We start from the raw sequence: 14,120 nt of genomic DNA, 5'->3' as shown, positions 1-14,120 counted from the left end.
ACCCTCAGTCAGCTTCCTCAGTGTTCTTTCCAATTAGTCTTCCACCCTCACCTGTCTCCAATCAGCTCAGGTATTTCTATTTTCCACTTGTCTCTGCTCTACTTATTCAGCCTCTGTTTCACCCCCCCATCAGTTCTGTATTGTTATGATTTCATGCCATCAGGTTTGTATTTCCATGTCTGTTTTTCCAGTGATCCTCTGAATTTTCCTGTTAGTGTAGTTTTGCTGCCACGTCAGCCTTTTTGTCGTGTATAAAAAAGCCTTTTATTTTATACTTAGAGTTTTACGTGATTCAGTCTGCACTTGGGTGCAATCCACAAGCCCTACAAAACCATTTTCAATGGCAAAAATGTCAGTGTTTAATGTAAATGCTATTTTATAAACCTTCCGGTGCCATCACTTTTACATTACATGAGTATTTACATAAAATGTTATAGTTATTTTGAATTATAAACTTACAGTAGTTTTAGTTGTATACTGTAGTTATCTACTGCATGTATGATGAAAACTGTTTAAAACCTTTCTACAGAACTGCACAATAAGATTGATTGTTTTTCCTTCAATGGGTAGATTTTTTTTTTTTTTTACAAAGTTTAAAATACTAAAAAAAAAAATAATGTGAGACATAAATTTATTATTAAACAGCCCTTACTATTTCCCTGTCAAGCCTCTTATTGACTTTAAGCACTCCTGTAACGGGGTCGATCCAGAAGTGGTTGCTTTGGTCTCCTCTCAGAATAGAGTAAGTAATTCTTCCATTGACCTGGCTGTCCAGATCCTCCGCAAATACCTTCATAACACACATGCATTACAAAAAGAATACTCTAAAAATTACTGAAAAAAAACTGTAGAAATGAGGAATGAGAATAAAGACTTTAATGTTACCTTTGTAACTGTCTGCCCAACAGATGCATCCTCACTGATCAGTACATTGTAGATGTCCTGATCAAAGATTGGAGCATTATCATTGACATCCATGAGCTCAATAATCACCATGGTAGCAGTACTGAGAGGAGGGCTCCCACTGTCCCAGGCCTCCACAGTGATGTAGAAGTCCTTACACACCTCAAAATCCAAGTCATCAGCCACAGAAATGGAGCCTGCATGATATATTTAAAATCATTGTAATGGAGATGTTTGTTTTTTAGGGGGGTTGGGTTTCGTTTTTTTATGGTTGTATGTTTTTGTTTTGATCTGTTATTCACATAATCTTGAATACATCAAGCAACAACCATCTGCTCACCGAGTTTTTTGTCTACAATAAACTTTCCCAACTCATTCCCTGAGCGAAAGTTGTAAGTGATCTCAGCATTCGGTCCAATGTCAGCGCTTGTCGCCATCACACGTAGCACCTCTGTCCCAACAGCTACGTCCTCAGGGATGGTAACAGCATAGTCCCTCCTCTGAAACACTGGAGCATTATCATTCACATCCAGGACCAAAACTGTCAAATCGACCTGAAAAACACAGAGGAGTCTTATACTAACACGAAACATTAGTTTGTGTTTCTTCATGCTTATTCAAACAGCTCCATCACAGCTTTTCTATTCAGTCTTTATCACTATCACTCTCTATTCCAGTCACTGCACAATTACTAGACAAGCTATCTTAATTAAAATCTACCCTTTTTGTTTCTATTCTTTTTAGTAAACAAAATGTTTTTATCTATTTGCTTTTTTTTTTATTTAAGCTTATGAACAGACATAAAACTTGCATCTGTCACAGCACAATGTTGTGCATCAGAAACTTCAGGTGCTGAATATTTAGGACATAGTACAAACAGGACGGTGCACATTCCCATAGTCCCAATCATTACGTGCTCTAAAACATTACTACAAACTTGGCTTCTGTTAGTGGTTATGTAAAATTATCCATTCATCCACCCATTATCTTCTGCTTGTTTTGGAGTTGAGTCACATGGGCAACAGCTTAAGCATGGAGGCCCAGACAATTGTTTCCCCAGCCACCTCTTCAAGGTCTTCTAGAAGGATTCCAAGACAAGAAAGACAAGAGCTGGTCCAGTGTTCCACGACCTGGACGGAACACGCATCTGAGGTTCGTTGAGGTAAACAACACCCTACCTCCAATATACACAGCATTTCTAAAGGGCTGATTTCCCTACCACAGCCACCTGATAGTTTGCCAGAATCTCTTCTTGATCTCTTCTCTTCTCTGTGGAGTTAATCAAGAGTCTTTATCCAAGGCCTCACCAAACTCCTCCCACATTCAAGCTTTTGCCTCAGCAACAGCCAGGGCTGTAGCTCGATTGACTCCATACAACCTCATCTTAACAACCTACCTTACTTGAGGTGTCCACCACCGAGTCCAAGGACACTCACCACAAGAAACACTAACAACCTTACAGCTGCAGCTCAAGGCAGCAAACTCAACAATGGAGGTGCGGAGCATAGCCAACTCAGACTCAATGTCTCCTATCTCTGCTGAGATGTGGCTAAAGTTGGCTTGAAGGTGTGAGTTGAAGATCTTTCTGACATGTTTTTTTGACAGGTGCTCCCAGCAAACCCCCACTACACATTTGGATCTACTAGGTCTCTCTGGAATCTTATCCCTCCATCTGATCCAACTCACCACTGATGGTGATCAGTTGATAATTCAGGTCCTCTCTTCACCCAAGTGTCCAGAATCAGAATCAGAATAAACTTTATTGGCATTGCACAGAGATACAACGCGAATATGTATGTACAGTCGTCCGAAGATGGGCAGAGTGCACGAAGCTGCGGCTATAAACAATTAGCGCGGCCTTCTTATTCTTATTCAGAATAATATTTTGCTTAGATAAGAAAAGGAAAGAAAACATGAGGAGAGACGGTATAAAAAAAGATCTCTCACACCGTGTCCTAGATAGGGTACAATTTGAGGCATCAAAAAAACCTACCACAGCAAATCAACATAAACAGACGTTATACATTTACATACAGGCTGTGAACACATTGAATTTTTAAGGGAAAGTCGTAGCATAGTCCAGAGACCCCGCCCCCCAGTCATTGTCCAGATAAGAGGTGACGTTCATCTTCAGCTCAGTTGTGGTTCTGTTACATGTCCACGGCCTTGTGGAAGGGAGGGGTGAGGAAACAGTCAAAGCATCTTTGTTGTTTTCAAAACATTCCAGGAGGAGTTGAGATAAGTCCGGCGTCAAGGCCACAGTTTGGGTCAGGCAGAACTCATGAATTGTTGTTTCTGCCTTTAAAGTCTTGCTGTACATATTCTCTGATGGAAACTCCAAACAGCCGAATTGATCCTTTACTCCAAAAGTCGAGCTCACAGCTTCTCCAGATTATTCCACCATTCATGAGTGCTGCCATCACAGTCCTGATAACAGCTCCTCCAATTCCCTGTCACAGCTCCACATTCAGTCCGAGCACTGTCAAGCTTCAACACCTCCACACGAATTTGTAGACAACCAGATTTCACCAACCCAAACAGTAGGATCTAGTTGTCATCATGAATCCAATTTGCTCCTTAGAGGTCAGAGGGTCCTCCTTACCCTGACTCCTGTCGGGAGAAGTTGATCGATTTTGTTAAGAGACCAGCTGATCCTTCCAATTAAGAGGTATGCAGGAAAAAAAGAGGCTTTTTTAAAGGGTTCACAGGACAAAAGAGCGCAGCAGGGAAGCGGGTGGGGGGTGGAGGGGAGAAACACGTCCGGTTTCACCGTAGAATAGCAGGAAAAAAAAATATATAGGACAACAGTTCAGATGACACAACTACAAATTCTACCATTGATCTGCCTCCAACAGTGACCTGACTAGTGCAGAAGTCCAACAACAGAACACAGCTCAACTTCCGATCAGAGGAGCCATTTCTTCCAATCATGCCCCGCCAGGTCACATTGTCACTACCCACATGAGCACTGAAGTCCCCTAGCAGAAAAAAAAAAGTTCCCATATGGAGAAACTTCCAGTACTCATCCCACTAAGTACCCCAAGAAGGCTGAGCACTTTGAACTGCTATTCAGCACATTGGCACAAACAACAGCTAGAGCCCATCTCCCCAACCGAAGATGTAGGGATCTACACTCTCATTTACTGGGGGAAACTCCAACACACAAGCACCAAGCTAGTGGATTATAAGTAGACCCACACCGGTCTGGCACCTCGTATCATGGGTAACTACAGAATAGAATAAAGTCCAGTTGCTTTCAAAGAAATTGGTTCCAGAACCCATGTTGCATGTCAAGATGAGTGCAACTATATTTAATTGGTACATCTACAACTCACACACAAGCAGGCTCCTTCAGGGGTAACATTCCAAGTTCCAAGAGCCAGATTTGGTAAGCCAGAGTCAGAGCACCAAGGCCCCTGCCTTCAGCTACCACTCATGGTACTATGCATGGTGGGGTGGGGGGTCCACAGGAAGGTAAACACATGTTACTCATTCAGGCTAAGACTAATTGGGCCCCATGGCTAGAGACTTGGTCAACAAGTGCTTGACAATGAATCCCTCCCCCAGGGCTTGGCTCCAGGTTAGGACCCTGGTAATTCACAGCACATTGAGCTCATTGCTGTTGTTGTCACTCCCATCCATCCATCCATCCATCCATCCATCCATCTATTCATCCATCCATCATCCATCCATCTATCAACTTCTGCTTGTTCAGGACTAGGATCATGGGGGCAGCAGCTTAAGAAGGGATGTCCAGACATTCCTTTCTCCATCCACCTCTTCCAGCTCTTCTGTATGGACTCCAAGGTGTTCCCAGGTCAGCTGAGAGACATAGTCCCTTCAGCATGTCCTGGGTCTTCCCCTGGGTCTTTTCCAAGTCGGACATGCCCAGAGCACCTCCCTATGGAGGTGTATGGGGGACATCCCTACCAGATACCTGAACCACCTCAAATGACTCCTCTCAATGTGGAGAAGCAGCAGATCTACTCCTAGTCCCTCAAGGTAAATGAAATTCTACCTACTATCTCTAAGGCAGAGTACAGCTACCCTGTGGAGAATACTCATTTTGACCACTTGTATCCACAGTCAAATTCTTTCAGTCACTACCCAGAGTTTGGTGCCATATGTGAGGGTAGAAATGTAGATGCACTGGTAAACAAAGCGATTCACCTTACAGCTAAGCTCCCTCTTCACCACAACAAATCTGCACACAATACTGCAGATACTGCACCAATCCTTATGTAGATTTAAGGCTCCATTATTCCTTCATTCTTGAACAAAACTCCAAGATACTTGATCTCCTCCACTTAAGGCAGAACCTCACTCACAACCGGGAGGGCAATCAACATATTTCTGACTGAGGACCATGGCCTCAGTTTTGGAGGTGCTGATTCTCATCAGAACTACTTTATACGTACTCAACTGCGAACCACTCCAGTGAGAGCTGAAAATCACGGCATGATGAAGCCAACAGGACCACATCAACTGCAAACATATAAGATGTAATATAACAGTCCTGCAACATCCAGAGCCTTGAGGAACTCTGGGCAGATCACATCCTCCCGCAGAGCTCAATTGCTGTGGAACTTTTATTCTACCTTGGTGACCTCAGCCTCCATTATGGACATACCAACCTAAAGTGTCCCAACTCACATTCCTCCTGACTCACATTCCTCCATGAAAAATGTGCCGGTGGGACTGAAAAGGTCAAAGAAGTATTCCTTCTGCCTCCCAAAGACATTAATGGCTCCAGTATAAGCCACTGCATGTTCATGCGGCTGAATAATGTTAAACTGAATAACTTTATTTGTCATGTTTCAGCTCTGAACTTAACAGTTACTCCAGACTGCTCCTGTTAGCAGCACATTTGAATATATTTCTGGTTTTAAATAAAGAAGAATATATTGAACAGCATTTCAGTATCCTCATTGTTTGTGAAGAAAAGTTGATATGTCATTATAAAAAAAATATTGGTCAGTAAAAATCATGCTGGGAAAACCTAGGTGGAATTGGTTTATTTTTACATTTCAACCCCAGAACTGCATCATTTTTAGAGGATGTTCACAGTTTACTACTCAGTTCTAACCCTCGAGCTGTTAACAATGTGACATTTATTTGTGTACGTATGTGTGTAGGAGAGGGGGTCGGTTGAAAACACACCGTTACTTTGTACTAACCTCTGAGGACAATGCTCCTTGTTGCCCAATTCTGTCAGTAGCTTGGACACGAACACGATAGAAGTCTTGACTCTCTCTGTCCAAGGATTTCTCTAGAATCACTATTCCAGTCACTGGGTCGATGGAGAACAAGCCATCAAATGATTCCACCAGAGAATAGACAATTGTACGGTTCAGACCTGGATGAGACAGATTTTACAAAATGTCTGTGACACATTTTTTACACACTATTTCTTTCTTTGGTTTATGTCTGTTTTCGTGTTTTCTATTTGCTAAAATAATTTTTTTGAACCCATGTTTTCCAACTACAATTGCACCAGCTCACCTTCATCGGGGTCACCGGCTTGCAGCCGGGTAAGCAAGGCCTTTGGGGCAGCATTCTCGAACACACTCGCTAGGTAATGAGTGGAGGAGAACGAGGGAGCATTGTCATTCACATCCAACACTTTGAGAGAAATGTCAGACCGGCAGAACAGCCCTCCTCCGTCAGTTGCCTGAGCGATGAGTTTATAGGCCGGAGTTTTCTCTCTGTCCATCACAGTGGCTGTTCGCAATTCACCTTCAGATGCAAAAGAAAAGCTGCTAGAAGAGTTGTATAAATTTAGAGTAATTTTTACTTTTCCATAAAGCTGTTCAAAAAAATTAAGTACCCGTGTTAGCATCCATGTAGAAATCTTCCACCCCAATGCCAAACAACGAATACTGGAGCTCAGCACTGGAACCTGAATCAGCATCTGTTGCACCCACTGTTAGGATATCCTTGTTGATAGAAATGTCTTCAGGAAATGAAGCACTGTACACCACCTGAGGCAACCCAGAAAATTTTACTTGTTCAAATAGAATATAAACAAATAGCTACAAGTGGAAAATAAATACTTACCGGGTATGTACAGTGGCGTTTGAAAGTTTGCAAACCCTTTAGTATTTTCTATATTTCTGCATAAATATAACCTAAAACATCATGAAAGTTTTACACAAGTCCTAAAAGTAGATAAAGAGAACCCAGTTAAACAAATGAGATGCAAATATTATACTTTGTCATTTATTTACTGAGGAAAATGATCCAATATTATATATTAATGAGTGGCAAACCTATGTGAACCTCTACGATCAGCAGTTAATTTGAAGGTGAAATTAGAGTCAAGTACTTTCAATCAATGGGATGATGTGAGTGGGCACCCTGTTTGATTTAAAGAATAGGGATCTATCAAAGTCTGCTCTTCACAACATGATTGTGGAAGTATATCATGAAACAAACAAATGAGTTTCTGAGAACATCAGAAAAAGAGTTATTGATGCTCATCATGCTAGAAAATGTTACAAAAGCATCTCTAAAGAGTTTGGACTCCACCAATCCACAGTCAAACCGCTTGCGTATAAATAGAGGAAATTCAAGACCATTGTTACCCTCCACAGGAGTGATGGACAAACAAAGATCACTCCAAGAACAAGGTGTGTAATAGTCGGCTAGGTCACAAAGAATCCCAAGATAACTTTTAAGCACCTGAAGTCCTCTATCACATTGACTGATGTTGATGTTCATGAGTCCACCATCAGGAGAACACTGAACAATGGTGTGCATGGCAGGGTTGAAGGAGGAAGACACTGCTCTCCAAAAAGAACATTGCTGCTCATCTGCAGTTTGCTAAAGATCACGTGGACAAGAAGACTGTTGGAAGAATGTTTTGAAGATGGATGAGACCAAAATATAACTTTTTGGTTTAAATGAAAAGTGTTAAATTTGGAGAAACACTGCAATCCTGCATAAGAACCTTATCCCATCTGTGAAATATGGGGTGGAGTATCATGGTTTGGGCTTGTTTTGCAACTGATCAGCAGTTACTGGAGACATTTAGTTGCAGTTATTGCTGCACGGTGGGTCACAACAGATACACTAAGCAGAGGTTCACTCACTTTTGCCTCTCACATATATTTAATATTGGATCATTTTCCTCAATAAATAAATGACCAAGTATAATATTTGTATCTCATTTGTTTAACAGGGTTCTCTTTATCTACTTTTAGGACTTGTGTGAAAATCTGATGTTTTAGGTCAAATTTATACAGAAATATGGACATTTATAAAGGGTTCACAAATTTTCAAGCACCACTGTAAAACCATTAAAAAATACAATCAACTAGGTGTTGCATCCATTATCCTTGTTGTCAGAACAAGGTCAACAAAGTTAGGCACCCTTTTCTGACCCAGCATCCATTCCCTGCCAATAACTGCCTCTGGAAATAAACTAAGTGACCACACAGTTTTTTTCAAACAAATGCACAACACAGATGCAACCGTGATACAACGATACAAATGTGCAATGTGTATGTACAATGTGTCAGACTGTGTGTCTTCCAGCTCCTTTATTGGTAAAAATGATCAAATATTATATTCAATATCTTAACAATACACACTGGAATAGCATTTAGTTTTAAAACCAGTCAATAAAAACAATGAGAAAATCCTGTTCATTTATATTTTCATCAATTTTTTTTTTTTTTATAAAAAATCTTTGTGTTTTGGATTGCTTACCAAATTCAGTACATTCAAGCAATCACCTTCACTAAATATTTAAGGTTGTACAATCAATTTCTCAATATGTTCTGATTTTTTAGACTAATTGAATGGCATGCCAAAGAAATACAGTATATGAATAATGAGCACATGTAACCAAAATAAATATTGTGAAAAAATGTATATATCATATGTTATTATATTAGAAATATATCTCACACAATAAAAAAAAAAAAAGTTTATCAATGCAACTAAGCGACCACAGTATTTAAGATGGTTAGCTTGTTTGAAAACAGACAGACCAGCAAAAGAGAGCAGGGAGAAACTCATTTAGCATATTTAGGATGAAAGTTCCTGAACTTATTATGTAAAAGTGAAAAAAAAATTCTGAATCTAGTCACAGGAAATATCCATAATATAGAAGCCATTTTAATTTGATTTATGAGCCATAATGGCTCCCATAAGAAAAAAAACATTTCCACAAGAATTCTAAGAAAAAATATTACTCCAACTCAACAATTTCCTTCCCATATATCAGTTTTTGCAACAAAATTAATGCAAACACTTGAACGGGTGTGAAAATCACAAAAAAGATACACTTCATTATTTTTATAATTGAAGATTGTCATTTAAAATGTAAATTATGTCGTTTTCTTTTTGTAACAGTGTTCTTTTTTCACCCATTACTTTTGTGTAAAGTCAGAAAAGTTGAATACAGTGGTCTCTCGCTACTTCGCGGTTTGACTTTCATGGACTCGCTACTTCGTGGTTTTTCAAATTAAGATTGGACATATGCAATTGGCTGATTGATGGATGAGCTGCACAATTGGTATGTATGTTTTATTTAAAATAAATTATTTTAAATTATATAGCACCTGCTGCACCTGTTTGCAGCCCAAATGTGCAGGGAGAAGCTCCCTCCTGCAGCATGTCTTCTGTGCACTTTTAGAGTGTTTAGAGTTTAGAAACATTGTTTAGAATATTGCAAGTGTGGGAAGGGTTTAAAACATCTTGTATATATATATATATATATATATATATATATATATATATATATATATATATATATATATATTCTACTTTGTAAAATAAACTAATACTTACTACTTGTACTACTATTCCTACTTGGCGGGTTTTCACTTATCATGGGGAAGCTGAGAACGGAATCTTTCACGATAAACGAGGGACTATTGTAATCGCAAAATGACTTATTAAAAACTCCAGCATATACTTTGAAGTAGATTATACATTTGATTGCTCCAATAGCTGGCATTAAGTTTGTAATGTAATGCACTGTAGGACAACTACATTTTAATTGAACAAATCCAATATTGTTTTTTTGCACCAAGTCATAAGTATGCTTATTTTAACTCTAACTAACAATTGTTTTCTGAACCAAGCAATCATTAAAAGTACCAATGGAAGGTAATCAGTGTGCAGATTGTGAACTAAACTAATCATTTGTCCATCAGACAATGAACAGCAATGTATGCATGTTTTAAATGAAGCAATTATTCTTCACCAACATTGCATTTTAACCAAAAACAGTTTTTTTTTTCACAATTTATTGACAATAAACGAAACATGAAACCTCTAAACCACTTTTAAATATCATTAATTGTGCTAACTTTACTTATGAATTGTGTGCACATTTCACATCTTGTCTGACCTGGTTGCAGATGGGACTGTTGTCGTTGGCATCCATGACGGTGACCTCCACTGCAGTGTGAGCGATAAATAGGCCGTCGCTGGCTGTAACGTTAAGCAGATACCAGTCCTGCTGCTCGCGATCCAGCAGCCCGCTAACAAAAACCTTCCACTCCCCCTGCACGAGCGTAAGGCCAAACACGCCGCGTTGATTTCCACCTGGACATTTTTTTTTAAGTAAAAAAAAAAAAAACAGGATGATGCATAGTAGCAGATGTGAACAACCTAAAACTAATTTACAAGACAAATAGTCATAAACCCATAAACATTATTTATACACACAAATGCTGCAAGTACATTTTGGTGCAGTCAACCAAATCCTATAAGTATAAGTGAAGCAGCAGCCATCAAAGTTTTAATGTGCAACTTTTATGACCAGCTTCTCCATTAGTTTAATCTGCTTAAATGCCAGCACACAGGGCAAATCGGTATCATCTGTTGGCATAACAGGACCCTGTTAAGTGAATGGGAACCATTAAGCTTGTTATTAATGTTAGAGCATCCCTAGAAATACTAAACTATGCTTTTATAGCTCTAATTAAAAGAGTGACCACACAAAGTGTTAGAAGAGCTTGTGAAAGAGCACATAATGTACTTCTTTTAGTTCAATCCATCACAATTCTGAATGAATAATTTAGCATTTGGTTGGCTAGATTAAAAACACTTGAGCCCCATGTAATTTTCACTAGAATTAAAGAGTTTGGAAAAATGATAGATTTAGAACCATATGCAACTAAGTGTTTTAAAATTTAGTTTGCGCAAAAGAAACATCAATTTGATTAAACTATTTAAAATCTATAGCTAGTTCAAAATGTTTTTAGTTTAATGCACACCTTCCATCATTTACATAAATGAGTATGTGTAGAAATGAAAGTTTAAAGTATCCTAAAGTTTTTTGTTTTTTTTTCCGCCCAGGGAATTAATAACTTTACAGATTGACCTTTGAAGAAACGGACCACATCTGGCCAATGGATTAATTTTATTTAAGAGATATAGGAAAGGTGATTGCAGTTCATATATGAATAATTGTAGTTTGGGCGTATGGTGTAAGCATCAGAAGAGTTATTATACATTTGCATTCAGTACATCTATTTAGGTTTAAATGAGTGTATGTGTGCCTTTGGGGGTACTTGATGGCATTCTAGGGGTTGCTTAATTAATTATTTATTATTTTTAAATCATTACAAATAGTATCCATTTGTTAAAAAGAGGGGCAGCACGGTGGCGCAACTGGTAGAGCTGCTGCCTCTCAGCGAGCAGGTCCCTGGTTCAAACCCCGGTCCAGGGGCCTTTCTGGGTGGAGTTTGCATGTTCTCTCCGTGCATGCGTGGGTTTTCTCCGGGTACTCCGGTTTCCTCCCACAGACCAAAAACATGCATGTTAGGCTGATTGGTAACTCTAAATTGTCCATAGAGAGTGATTGGTTGTTTGTCTCGTTTGTCTCTATGTGGCCCTGTGATGGACTTGCGACCCGTCCAGGGTGTACCCCGCCCCTCGCACAGTGATTGCTGGACATGGGCACCGGCGACCCCCGTGACCCAAAATGGAACAAGCGGGTAAAGAAAATGGATGGATGTTAAAAAGAGTGGTTATAAATAAGTATACTTCAATAAAATAAGACCATAAACTTAATTTTAAAAACAGTCAACTATTTAGTTTATTTATTCTAAGTCTAAAAAAATCTGATGCACCCTTGTATCAAGGTAGTTGACTCAACCTTGCTCCTGTCACAAAGCAGCACCTGTCAATCACTCCAGCCTTGGAAACAGATACAATGGAAACATGGTTGAAGTGTAACAGCAATGTTGCTGAAACACAGATGGGCCAGAGCAAAATAAATGTATGAATTTAAATTTAAAATATATATTCAAACAAATATATTTTTAATTAAATTTGATTTTTTTTCACAACACAAAATCATTTTCATATAATTTTATTTGATTTCAGTTTAACAATCCCATTTATTTTCACAAAAAGGCATACTATTATAGCAGATAGCGCATGCCCTTTGCATGTATAGTATAGTGTTTGAAAATCTTTGGAATATGATTTCATCAAAAACTACAAGATTACAGGGTCACAGATAATTCTTATTTTCTGCCTTCAGAACTCTTTTCATTAAGTCTGTATAGAAAACAGAGAAAAACACTCAGCTCCCTTATGTAGAGATTCTGTCATGAGGCCAGCTGTTCAGACATAAACTGCACTCTATAACCCTGGAAGAATACCACTAACAAATGAGAAAATATACAGCGTTCAGATGAACAGTTTATAGAAACACACAGCAACTATCAGCCTGATTCAAGATGCTCAGCTAATCAGCCTTAGAAAAGACAAAAGTGGCTTGAACTCATTCAGTTTTACAGCTATTGAGCTGTTATTTAGTGTAGAAGCAGAGGTACATATTCTGAGCACTATTAATTAAATATCAATATTATAAAGAAGTGTTAGTTTAACTGTCTTTTTGTGGAGTTAGGTGGGTTGTGGAAATACCTTCCATCCATCAGTCTATCTTTAAGCTGGATAACTTGAAAAATGAGTGAAACACCAACAACCATTATGTGGTTTCATCTAGGTGTAAGGAAAGGTCATTTTGAAAATTAAGTCAGAACGTTCAAATCCAAGATGGCTGTTGCCATGTATGTCTGTCCATCTTATGAACTGGTAGATAACTTTTAATAGAAAATGAGGTACCAACTTCCATTTTTGTGTGTGGCAGCATCTAAATGTAAGAAAGGTCACCACTAAAAATAGGGTTGCCACGTCAAAATTCAAGATGGCTGCCACCATATAATCTTATGAATTGGATAATTTGAGAAATAAGGAACCATCTACCAATGGACTTGTGACCCGTCCAGGATGTACCCCGCCCCTCGCACAGTGATTGCTGGACGTGGGCACCGGCGACCCCCGTGACCCAAAATGGAAGAAGCGGGTAAAGATAATGGATGGATGGATGGAACCATCTGCCATCTTCCATTTTGGTGTGTAGTTGCATATATGTATAAGGAATGTGTCATGATTCATGTTTTCTGGACTGTTCATGTCACGTTTCCTTTTTTTTGTTGCTCTCCCTCAACTCCTATCACTTAACACAGCTCACCTGTGTCTGCCTAATTATCTCAAGCTGTTTAAAAGCCTCTCTCAGCCACTGCACCAGTGCCAGATTATCTGAAGCTTTCAGCTAGAGATCCAGCCTTTTCAAGCCAAGCCAAACCAAGCTCTTTAAAGAACCTGACCCATTTCTGCCTTTTCTGAACCCCTGTTTATGCCTGATCCTTGTCTGCCAACGTTTGCTCTCTGATCTCAAGGTTTTGACCCCTGCCTGGCTTTTCACTTTGCTCTGCCTGCTCCTCTGCCTGACAAGTTGTTGCTCTCGGATCTTATGGTTTGACCCCTGCCTGGCCCTCTGGATTCTGCTCAGCCTGCTGATTTCTCTAGCCCCTTTGTTCTGTGAAGACCTCATCATCTATTTGGACCATTTGCTTGGACCGTGCACTTCCTGGGATGTCCTAATCCTTGACAGGTTGGTCTAATCTTTCTGAGCTAATTTTGACCTGCCTTGCCCCTGTCACTCACCTGCCTCTCTCTGCTTCAGATCTGCAAATCAGTCCCTGAGGTCCAGTGTCCAGAGCTGCAGTCTTCATTTAAAATAAAGCCTGTAAATGATTTTTGTGTGTTGGTAGCATTTCTGGGTCCTTAGTTTACTTACTCCTTACAGAATGTCATCAATGAAAATTGGTTTAACCATGCCAAAATACAAGATGGCTGCCACCATATGTGTGTGTGTGTATATGTATGTGTGTGTGTATATGTGT

General features: G+C 39.4%; 1 protein-coding gene across 1 annotated transcript in view; it reads right to left on the bottom strand.

Moving 5' to 3' along the window:
- LOC119420010 (protocadherin Fat 3) overlaps nucleotides 1–14,120 on the bottom strand; it is a 139,602-nt gene that overhangs the window by 52,866 nt on the left and 72,616 nt on the right. The window contains exons 30-36 of the mRNA XM_037687379.1: nucleotides 10,265–10,461; nucleotides 6,731–6,884; nucleotides 6,406–6,639; nucleotides 6,081–6,259; nucleotides 1,244–1,457; nucleotides 886–1,100; nucleotides 653–790 (exon numbers count right to left, since the gene is read on the bottom strand). Coding sequence (XP_037543307.1) covers nucleotides 653–790; nucleotides 886–1,100; nucleotides 1,244–1,457; nucleotides 6,081–6,259; nucleotides 6,406–6,639; nucleotides 6,731–6,884; nucleotides 10,265–10,461 — 1,331 coding nt within the window. The remainder of the gene's footprint in view (nucleotides 1–652; nucleotides 791–885; nucleotides 1,101–1,243; nucleotides 1,458–6,080; nucleotides 6,260–6,405; nucleotides 6,640–6,730; nucleotides 6,885–10,264; nucleotides 10,462–14,120) is intronic.

This window comes from Nematolebias whitei, chromosome 14 (assembly GCF_014905685.2).
Source record: "Nematolebias whitei isolate Nwh7 chromosome 14, NemWhi1, whole genome shotgun sequence".
NCBI lineage: Eukaryota > Metazoa > Chordata > Actinopteri > Cyprinodontiformes > Rivulidae > Nematolebias > Nematolebias whitei.
The sequence above is the reverse complement of the archived record's forward strand: the minus strand, read 5'-3'. Positions and strand labels throughout refer to the sequence as shown.